General features: G+C 33.0%; 2 protein-coding genes across 2 annotated transcripts; both read right to left on the bottom strand.

Annotated features, from left to right (window-relative positions):
* Positions 1-5,314: 5,314 nt before the first annotated feature.
* Positions 5,315-9,140, bottom strand: LOC131055579 (uncharacterized). Its single transcript, XM_057990047.2, has 2 exons — positions 8,520-9,140; positions 5,315-8,427 (listed from the first exon to the last, which is right to left on the bottom strand). The coding sequence occupies exons 1-2, from the start codon at positions 8,875-8,877 to the stop codon at positions 8,267-8,269; spliced, it is 519 nt and encodes a 172-aa protein (XP_057846030.2). The 5' UTR covers positions 8,878-9,140; the 3' UTR covers positions 5,315-8,266.
* LOC131055564 (flavonol 3-O-glucosyltransferase F3GT2-like) lies at positions 5,520-5,987 on the bottom strand. Its single transcript, XM_057990030.1, has one exon. It carries the CDS (start codon positions 5,985-5,987, stop codon positions 5,520-5,522), a length of 468 nt encoding a protein of 155 aa, XP_057846013.1.
* Positions 9,141-11,706: the final 2,566 nt, after the last annotated feature.

The following is an 11,706-nucleotide window of genomic DNA, read 5'->3' as shown; positions in this document are numbered from 1 at the left end:
GCAATTTTAACCCCTTCATCAGGGTGACATGTGGTTTTGGTTATAGTCTCAAAAAAACCCTAAAAGGAGATACCACAAACCAAAACATTTTTGATCTTCAAAGACTTTGTGAACTGCATGAAAAAGGTTAGCTCATACCCTTTCATGGATTTAATGTAATAAATGAAGTTTACTTTGACTAGAATGTTCAAAATTTCATGGCTAATCTTACGAGATCCACAATCTTTAGGCTCCACCTATAAGAGATCCTCGCCCATAATAAACCAACAAAAGCTAGAGGTATAGGGATTGTACATTGCAAAGAGGACACAATTCCTAGAACTAGTAAAAATATAAAAACACATAGTTAAGAGATAACAATAACAAATATCACTAAAGTGCAACAAAGGAAATGAAGGCCCTTTCTAGAAGTTACCATTATTAGGGGTTTCTACCAAATTTCTAAGCCATCAATCAATGGGAGGTAAACCTAAATATGATCATGCGGTCTATGAAGATTAGGCTCAATTTTTTAATTTAATCTTCAAATTGTCTAGGAGAGAGATATCCTCAAAACCAAATCATGATATTTTGCACTTGCATGGCCATCTTATGAAACAACTTCATTATCTTCCATCTACAAATGGGTAATCATGTGACTCTACAAACTTGTAATATTATTGTGAGACAATCAAATTATATCCAAGAGTGACCAATTATTCCTAGATTTTCCTAATAACATATTAAAGACATTGGAAGAGTACTCTTTGATGGAGAAACCTTAAATTTTTAATGGCACATGAAAAATTAATTGCTCTAAAGGACCACCATAAATCCTTTTGTGACAATAGGAAAAAATAATTAGATTCATTTTGAACGTTAACACTTCCTTTTCTTAAAGATAATATGTCTCTTTGGACAAAGCAACTCTTGACAAAGCATTGTAGTTACAAAATAATACATTCTTCACTGAATGCATGGATTACTTATCATCCAAGAATAACTTTAAGTAATGGAGAAATAGATAGTAGTGTGATTAATCCAAATTTATAATTTTATTAAATGAGGATTTTTGTTGATCATATGCTCCTATAAGTAGAGGAAAAAGAAGATCCCAAATTTTACCGCTTAAAACATGTTATTTTTAGCAATGTATTGTGGATTAGATTATATAACCTCCATTCATAAAATTTGGCAAAATGAAATCCTTTCAAAAATATTAAAATCTTCTTGGGTTGAATTTATAATGGTGGAAGAAAACATTAAAGCTCATGATAAATAGATATGTGTGAGCATTTATGTCACCATTTCCAGGCTAATAATCCTCCAATAATCTTGATCTAATCATAGACGAGGGTAGATGGGAACAATATATTGAAATTAAAGGTTCATTGATGCAACAAAAGGGATTCCCTAAATTTATACAAAAAATTGAATAAAATAATAAGATATTGCATTCAAGGGACCAACCCTAATAAATTAGTCAGATTATAGGTGACAGATGAAAACTATTTCCCTTGAGGAAATTCACCCCTAAATCTTAAACCCAACACCTACAACCCTTATATGGATCAAATATTAGAGTGGGAAATTATGGATTAGGTACCTCAATATATTTCTAATGATTAAGACTTGTAGATCTAATCTAGATAACCATATTGATGTTTCAAGTTTCCCTAAATAAAAATCAACCTTTGGAATTCTTTTTACCTATTTGGTGTATCAAGGAAAGATAGTTGACCTCTTTTAATCCTTCAAATAATATATAATTTTTTAAGATAAAATAACATTTATGATGGGATAAATTAAAGATTTGGGGATTATTTCTTTGAGGAAGATTGTGATATGGGAGCTCTTTGTTGAAAAAATAGTAAAACAATTAAACTTTAAGATTCAAAAACATAAATATGAAGAGAAAAAAGAAATAGGAAGAAAATCTAACTAGATTGTCTTAAAAAATAAAGGAATCGTAAAAGGATATTTTGGGTCTCAAAACCACTACTTCACTTCCTACAATTCAATCTCATTCAATAAGAAAGGGTTGTCATCATGTAGTGAATTTATCTCTTTAATAGAGTATGGAGGGTTGGAGGCCAATGAGCTATGAGTGTGTGGTTATATCTTTTGTTCTTCATACATAGCATAGAACCATAAGGGTATTCCTAGGGGTTTACTTTAATAAGTATTAAACTTAAAAATTATATTCAATTATGTATCAACAGTAGCCAACCACAATCTACTAACTCGAATTCAATACTATCACTAAACCAAGAACAAGTCACAACCACAATAAGTCTTATATATTTGATATGACCATGGAAGTATAACCCATATAAAATCAATTCATTTTAGGCTTACTAATGATGATTTCGCTAGTTATATCACTAAGTTTAAAATGCATAGAATATCCTAACCCTAAACTAATTATTTAAATTAAATATTAAATGTGATATTGGTGTATGGTTTCACATCAGTGCCCATCTATTAGATAATAGCCACATTGCTCTAGAACAAGAACACACTAAATGTAAAGAACTAGTGAGATATGCATTTGTATTCAACAAGGATGATTGAACTCAGAATAGAACATGCTTATTAATACATAATAGAGATACAAAATTCGTACATAAAAAGTGAAAATCTACCACAAAACTTTTGATATTTTAAAAATATTCCAATATTTATCTAGCTCAGAATTGTACTTGTTGGCAGGGAAAAGGGCACAAACAAATAAATCCAAAATATCGCCACATCGTACCACATGAAGTACACAAAGTATGAGCTTTGGAACATAGAATGTAGTCTAGGGATACTATATAAGGGTCACATCCCATGTAATAGATATAAATATACCATGAGATATATTTACCACTACGAAGGTGATAAGTAAAGGTGAATAGCAAGAAAAGGCATGTATATATAAATATATAGAGTTATGATAATTTGCAATATGTCCAAATTGAATATAATAAACATAAACAATTCAGAAGTTCTAATATATTATGTTATGCATATTCTTCTTAAGTTGATTAACTAAGAATCTTGTAACTAGATCTAGTTCCATGTTCTTGAGCAATAGGACCAAGTCTAGGGCATAAGGAATATAAAAATAGAAATTCACTATGGCTCAAAAACTCTAGCTCGTGTCTATTAGATTTCTTGCTAACAATATTCATGCTAGAAAATATAAAAAATAAAATCCTCCAATTAAAACTATGGAATCTTCCTAGATGTATACATTTTATAATGGATATATCTATAGTAAAGATATTATAATATTAACCTCCCTTGATTCCATATGTTTGTACTTAACTTTAAGATATAGACTGGTGTTTATGGCTATGCTATGAAATTCTTGCAAATCTCTAACATTTGAAGAACCATTGCCAAATCAACCTTTTAAAAATGATAAGAAATTGTTCCTTATAATAGTAGTAGGTTGAAAACCTAATCTATAACATTGTATTTCCCATGGGATAAGATATATAATTTAGGAAGAATCCCACCATATACATTATACACTAAAGCATAATCAAACTATTTTTCTATACAAAGTTTTAAAATAACTCTATAATAAAATAAAATAAAATAAAATAAAATACTATACACTTCTCGCTAGGGTAATCATGAGATAGGAAATCCAAACTCATATATAACCAGGAATGGGACAAGATGTATCATCATATGTGAGTGAAGGTGAAACATATGTATCCATCACACTGGCCTTTGTACGGAACACTGTATCAAAAAAGTTAGATTTAGTTGAGTTGTGATGAAATGTATGAAGGATATTATTCTCAAGTGTAAAATCACGTGAACCAAGGTTATCTATTTATGTATAGAAATGAGATGGTAGTTAAATGACTATCATATGTCATTGAAGATGAATCATTATAAAGTGTAGCCATATAAGCAGTAATACTACTAAGGATGTGAAAGAAATTATCTATGATAAAAAAAGAATATACTAGTGAATCTTATATTAGAAAGAAAAAGTAGAAATGCATTAAACTTAGAAGTAAGTGCACTCCTCATGTGCCCCAGGTAGTTTCTCTTAAGTAGTAATGTAAATCATTTGGGCCTATCACACTTTAATTAATTAGAACTTAGAAGTAACTGAAAAATTTAAACTATTCAAGGTTAAACAAAGGTTAGGTGCAATGACTACAATTGAAAATAACTACAAGATATAAAATTAAAAATATGTAAATTTGAAATTCTAAAAGATATGACAAGTTACTCTATGATAAATTATGTTCTATAATATCCATGAAGTTTTTCTCTGTGTAGATGAACATTATATTTACTTCTGCTTAATCTAGGATGGTTTGATAAAAAGCAAACACATAATAAAAAATAATCTAGATTAGAATTTAAATTAATTGCTAAATTATTAAATATATATATAATGGAGAGGGTCACATAGCTCTATACGTGAAGAATGAGTGTCAATTCATGAAGATTCTAAACTTGAGTACTTTTGAGCTTATTAAAGCTACCCCTCTATTAATATAATCTCTCAACTTTTCTTCATATATATGCTTTTTTTCAAAAAAAAATTGTGGTTATACAACTATTATACAATTATAAAATCGTCATTTATGCATGAATTTGATCTTGCTTATTAATATGTAATTTTTTCTATATGGCTTGTTCAAGTCATCTTTTTCTTCTTTACTCATTCACGATATTTATAGACTACATGTATTTAAAAGTACCTTGAAAAAATTGTTGTTATATCACAAAGACGACATGTTAAAAGATACTCTAAAAATTTATGCATAAAGTATCGAAGATGGTAGGTAGACACTCTATAATAATATATGGAAATTGGTTTCTCCTTTTACTACATCAAGATAAAGTATTTTTCTACTAATTACATTTTGAATGCTCTTAGGGGAGGAAGTTTGATTGAGATATGCAAATGAATGCCTTTGAATAAAAATACACAACATGCAATAATGCAAATGTGCATTTAGTCAACTCATGTAGAATAGAAGATGCAAGTATTGACCACATTTTAATTTTAATTTTGAAAACATTAGATCTACTCTCATGATATTGACTGTGATTTTGAAAATGATCTTTTGTAATCAAATGATTGTGGTTGTATGAAACATGGATATCTATATATGAAACCATAATTGAATAAATCTAGACTTATCTTAACATAAAATTACATCATTTATCAATATATTTAAAAACTAAAACGTTTCATAAATTAAAAAATATTTTATGATGTAAAAATACTACCCAAGGCAGGCACGGCCTGCAATACATGAAAAGACATCATAATAAACAAGGATCTTATAAGCAACACAGTGATAGAAAATAGTATCTGAACCCCAAAAACGAATTGTATAACACTACGAAAAGAAGATGATTATACATTTTATTTTCCGTGACATAAACACCCAACACCCATCACTGAATCTTATCATCAGATTTGAAACATTTAGGCCGAAACAATGGTTACTTCAACTGTCCAGCTTGCTCCAAGCCCCAAACTCGAACGAATCAAAATGATCTCTGAAGATTTGTCAGTCAGCCAGATGCTTCTTCATCTGGTGAAGAAGTATACTGTAGTTGTTGAACGAGGACCCTCCTTCCTTCACCGTATCACTACTGTTTCTCATTAATTTGGTGACTTGCTTCCTTATCTCTGCGCCGTCTTCTCTGACAAGCATTCTGTCAACGGCTTTAGTAATCTCCCCCTTCTCTATTACTCCATCCTTATTCGTTTCCAAAGGCAGTCCGATCTTCCAGACATCCACAATATATGTCCGGTTAAGAAACTGATCTGTGAAATAAGGCGAGCAGATCATTGCCACGCCCATGGTGATGCTCTCCTGTACAGAGTTCCATCCACAGTGACTCACAAAGCAAGCTATGGAAGGATGAGATAACACCTCTAACTGTTGGAATGTGAAGTCAATTAGGACTCGCTTTCTGTATGTGTCATACAAATTGTTATCAATTAGGACTCTGGTTCTGTATGTGTCATACATGTAATTGTGTGAGTGGTACTTACTAGAAGTATATTTAGTAAGTTGTCTCCAACTAGGACTCTACAACTCGGTTGTATTGACTTAGTAAATTATTAAGTGATTCATAGTATAATCATGTTGGACTCTATATGTATAAACCTTGTAGATGATTGAGTGCCACATATAAGCTTATTCAATCATGTTGAACTCATTGATCGCGAACCATCTCGGCATCTTCCACCCGTCTCTGTCCACATTAAAGATCCCTCTGCCTAGCAAGTAATGCAAAATGACAGTGAATGCCTCGCCCTTGGGATAATTCTCAAACTTGGTCCTCAGAATGTTCTCTATGTTTGCCGTCATAACCATCCGCCTATCGCCCAATCTCCCAACCACGATGGTTTGTGTGGGATTCTCTGCAAGCATCTCAGTATACCATTATAACAACCTTGCTCGGTTCTTCCACAAGGAAAACACAGAGCCCATGAAGGGGTATACCCATAGGCCGTGAAATGGCCGACCTGGGGAGCTACTTTTCTGAATAGACAATCTCGCGTAAACGTGATCAGTAACCCCATTTATGAAAAATAGAAAGGAAAAAATGTTGTCCGTCGAGGTGTAGAATGGCAGAAGAAGCATCCTGCTCGTTCAAGTATTGCACGTTAAGAAAAGCATTACTGTGGGTGATATTTTGAATGGCGCCATAGCTATTAATTAGGGTTTGTAGCAATGGGTGGGTGAGCAGCGATTGTTGGGCGTGAGGAGGATTTACGGGGATAGCTTCTATTATAACACTCTGCCTCCACATTGCTATGAAAGGTTGCATCAAAACAAGAAACAAGTCTGGAGGACATTCGACCATGTCTTAAACATGCAAACTTCTTTCCACGCAAACACACAGATGCCCTTTATTCTCCTTTTCCTGCAAACACGTAGAGAGTGTGTGGGCAAACTCCTCTCATTTTCTGTTAAACCTGAGGATCCCTTTGATGTCATTTGTAGAAGGGGAAGTGTTACCGGCAACACAACCAGCAATACATTTTGCCATCCACTATTTTCTCAAGAGAAGTATTAGGGATGCTCCTCCTAGGACCTCTTCTTGATGCCTCACCTCCTCGAAACTCCTCTACAATATGTTTTGTCCTAATACATGAAAAGTCTTAATCAATCACATCCATAACTAACATGAGGGTTAAACTCTTTTTTTTTTTTCACCTTCACTTTACAACCTCTATGTGAATCAAGACCATATGTAACGCCCAATTCTGAAACTGCACAGTCCTTGCCTTCCAGCTACATGGATGCCCTGCAACCACCAACAACACATGGAAGCACTGTTCTGAATTCTCTGCCCTTAAAACTTGCTCTCCCTCGATTCGTAACCACTCTGATACCAATTGTTAATTCAAAAGATAAATTGGGAACACACAAACAATGCACAAACACAGTATTTATCGTGGTTCACCAATTTGGCTACATCCACAGGAAAAGCAGAGCAGAGATCTTTTAGTATTCTTGCAGCTTGCATACATAGGACTTTGCCTTCATATTTATACAATAGTCTTCAACAAAAGACGAAGGGACAGAGATAGGAAGGTGAAATGAAGAGTTAGACTTCACATCCCAACACTATAGTGGTGGCATTTGAAGAGTTCGAGGTGGCAAATTTAAGAACTTAATTATTGCATTAAGTTTCTCAAATTTGTATATATATAGAGTAGCTCTTCCTCCTTTGAAAATAAGACCTAAATGACTAGATCAGATTTGAGATTGTTGTAATTTTGTAATTTCTGAGAATCAATACGAAAGACAAAATTTGCCCGTAATTTTTCAGTGGTATATTTTTACAGTTTTCCACATAAATCTGTATGTAATGTGCTATTGTTTTTCTTTGCAAATTTTTTACACTTTTCCTAACACTAATTGTGGCGCCCAAGAAACTATGCGGCTCCTCTCTCTCGCGGTCAAGAAATCGTGGCTCGAAAATGGGTTTGCTACCCTCCATTGGATCTGAGCGAACAATTCAGAGAAATGGTCTTTGAGTGGCCTCCAACCCCGCTGCGAACTCCTCCACCAGCCTTTCGTTCCACACTGCCATGCTACCAAAGGATACGTAGATCACAGATTGGGTAGGCTGTTTGTCTAACCACTCTAAACAATCCACATCGTCTGCCCAGAAGCTTGGGAGGACCCTGCTTGTCCTCCTCTTATCGCCCTCCAGAAATTTGTCTGGAATCAAAGGACCGATTGGGGACACACTCACTTCTCTGGATAACTCTTCTACCACTGCGGCCTCAAGCTCATAAAAGGAATTGCTGAGGATCTACTTGACCTGCTTTATATCTTCTCCCATGCGGATGCTTCTTTAAAATATGTACTCCCCGCTGTACAACCATGGAACATCTCCAGAACGCAGCGGCGGAGGGTATGTACTCTAGTTTCTGCGCTTTTCTGCGAGCTCCTACAATAACAAGAAACAAAACCAGTTTCGCCAGATTGCCACAACCAGAGACAAAAAGATAAGAAAACAAAAGAGCGTTGGTTCTGTCTTACCATCTGGACCAAGGATCCTAAGAGAGACAAGCCTGGGACCGAAGTAGCGGATGGCAAAGTTGTCGACGAGCGATGTATGGAAAGCAAAGAGAGGAATCTGATAGAGATCGGCCACCGCCTTTAACACGGAATATGTCCACACATCTGCTATTATACCGGTGATATTGTGGTCTTCTTCCCTCTTGTTTATCTCCTCAATAATCCTCTCAATGACGGATGGTGCCATGCTGTTTTCTAATGCCTGCAATAGATTTGGAACGTTGGTGCGCCTGTCATCCGGCGGCAATCCATCAGGAATGGATATCATTCGGATTCTGTCGCAGTCATTATGGATATGGGTTTTAGTCTTTGCTTGCATTATTTGGTTGTGATTGAAATCGGTGTTGAGGAAGGTAATGAGGAAACCAACGGAGACAAGCTTTCAGGCGAGCTGCATCATGGGATTAATGTGGGGGATCAGAAGAGCGTGTGCTATGCTCTGCCCACCCATGTTCAGCTTTTCAAACTATCCGATTCCTTGAACATAAAAGTGGACGATCACCCAAAGAAGCCCCCTCCGAATTGGCGAGTAAATGAACTATAAAGCTTTCAACTTAGTGCCCTGTCTTCCAGGAAAGTGGCGTTCATGCCGATTTTATTGATTTCAATGATGTTTACAAATGATTATTAAAAGTGGATAAGGATTTATACAAATTATAAAATAGATTTAAATCTCACATGTATTAAGCTTTGATTTTCAGATTTAAAAATATTAAACATTTAAAATCAACTGACATTCTTCAAATTTAATATGTTGCTTAGTTTGTATGATTTAAAAATGACCATTTATGAATAGCAAGAGTGGCTCTTTGACTTTCAAATCTTAAACATTTGGCATGTCAAAAATAAATTGGTGACAATTAATTTAAATAATTATAAGGCCAAATGAATGGCTAGTAACTAGATGCTTGATCCATGATCATAAAATTAAAATATAATAGTTATATAAACAAAATATATTATTAGGTGGCATAAAGTGACAAAGTGGTGAGGATACCTTAGGTATTATTTGGTGGTAAGTGTTATTAATATTAATAGTGAAAATAACAGTGTTCATTAATATTAAGTATTAATGTTTATGTTAACAAGCATAAAATATTAAAGTATTAATATTTTAAAGCATATATAAAGTTCTTTTCGTGAGTTTTGAAATGTGAGAATAATCCGCCTAGCATCTATAAGTCATTATTAGATCTGACTTTTATGACAAGTGTTATCTTATTGTAAAATTCAACATGATTGACATCTTGACATAGATAGGTACATGTGCTTGCTAAAATAAATGTTTTTAATCAAAATATATTAGGAGTAGATTTTTAAGAAAAGGAAACCAAATTTCATTCATCATTTAGACTTGATCTAATCCTAAATACTAATCTTTATATTTCTTCTCATACCACTATATCTCACTCTCATTTTCCAATAATTCTTGCTAGTATGAGGCTGGGTTCTCTCATCTTTTAAAAATTCTAAAAACTAATTTTGTGTTATGGGAAGAATATCCTCTCTTGACAAAAAATATAGTGCTTGGTGAACCAAATGTTGTAAAATGGATTCAAATAATTCAACTACGAATATTTATCTAATTAATTTAAAGAGTTTTCTCATATCATTAGTAAACGTAGGAGAAAAAATGTCTACATAAGCTGCAAAATCAAATTGACAAAAAAAATGTACTATTTAAAAGGTCATATTTGTAGAGATTTAGGAAATTCTCTTAAAAAGATATTGGCCAAAATAAACTAGTAAAACTCATAATTTTTATATCCATTGAAATTTCATTTATAATTTGTATCTCTACATTGAAATGGGTTACAAATTTAGGCACACATAAAACTAATTGGTTGCTAAAAAAAAATTGAAAGTAAAACTCATAATTTGTATATCCTTTGAAATTTAATTTATAATTTGTAGAGCTACATTGAAGTGGGTTACAAATTTAGGCATAAACAAAATTAATTTGTTGCTGAAAAAATAAATTGATCGAATGGTTTTTATGTTCATTCAATGACCCACATCTTAACGAACACCCTAAGATTGGGGTGTTCATTAGAAGGGCTTATTGACCAAATATTTTATTAATAAGAATATGGGTTTAGTTGAAGGTTGTCTTCGAGTGAACCATTTTTCTTATTTTTTTATTGAAAGATTATTAATGTTAAAAATGATAGTTTTAATTTTCATTTTCAACAATGTCGGGGGTGAATAGGCAAGAAAACGGGGGAGAAAATATCACATATCAACTTTATCCAAGTTCCTTTCTCACTATTATTTCTCTTTTTCTTCGTATGGTCTATGTAATTCATGGATTTCTATTAAAGATTACATCTTATTTTAATCTTGATATATCATTGTGGAATGCATGCACTTCTCTTAAAAATTGCACCTTGAATGTTTGTATCTACTATATGTGACTTGAGAAAAGAATAATCATAATCCTAGCAACTAAAAATTTGCAAAATAGTTGTATGCATTCTCCAAATGGGCAACTTGAGGAAACATAGTGATATATTTTCTATTACTTTGTTCTTATTTAATATTACTACCGAAACTTGCATACTAGTTTATATTTGACACTAACCAAAATTATTTCATACCTCAACTCACCCAACACTAAATTGTCAATTGCAAAAGTCAGCACAATTTTAGTGCTTTTATGTGGAAGGGTAACTAATCTTCTTTGGTTTCATTTGTATTATTAGCATTTTAATTTGGCATGGATTCTTTAATGACCAAACTCCTTTTCCTTTTAATGACTTGTTTTGACACACAACTCATGAGAAACTAGCATTTGAAGTGAACAACTAGTGCATTATTTTATCTTCGTATCCAACTCCTTTACAAATAACATAGTAAATTATGTTCAAATTTTATACCCACCTTTGCAATGAAAATAATTGTGTTATGTAAGAAAGATATCGGATAACTCACTAGGAAGCCATGGTTGGTACATACCGCATGCATGACATTTTTATTGCAAACAACCAAAATTAAATTTGGATAATTATTGAATTGTGTTCAATGGATTAGTAGACATGGAACACCATGATGTAAAGGGTTGATATTTTATATGCATCCTTCACCCAAGAATTGATGTTGCTGAGGATATATATATATATGCTTAAAGACACAAAGACTTTAATAAAAT

The sequence above is a fragment of the Cryptomeria japonica genome, chromosome 10, assembly GCF_030272615.1.
Source record: "Cryptomeria japonica chromosome 10, Sugi_1.0, whole genome shotgun sequence".
In the NCBI taxonomy this organism is placed as follows: domain Eukaryota; kingdom Viridiplantae; phylum Streptophyta; class Pinopsida; order Cupressales; family Cupressaceae; genus Cryptomeria; species Cryptomeria japonica.
The sequence above is the reverse complement of the archived record's forward strand: the minus strand, read 5'-3'. Positions and strand labels throughout refer to the sequence as shown.

Bases quoted from the DNA above. Each gene is read 5' to 3' on its own strand.
- LOC131055564 (XM_057990030.1), bottom strand. From the start codon at position 5,987: ATGTATGACACATACAGAACCAGAGTCCTAATTGATAACAATTTGTAT.
- LOC131055579 (XM_057990047.2), bottom strand. From the start codon at position 8,877: ATGCAAGCAAAGACTAAAACCCATATCCATAATGACTGCGACAGAATC. The intron at 8,428-8,519 runs GTAAGACAGAAC...TTGTTATTGTAG, and splicing joins TAGGATCCTTGGTCCAGATG to GAGCTCGCAGAAAAGCGCAG.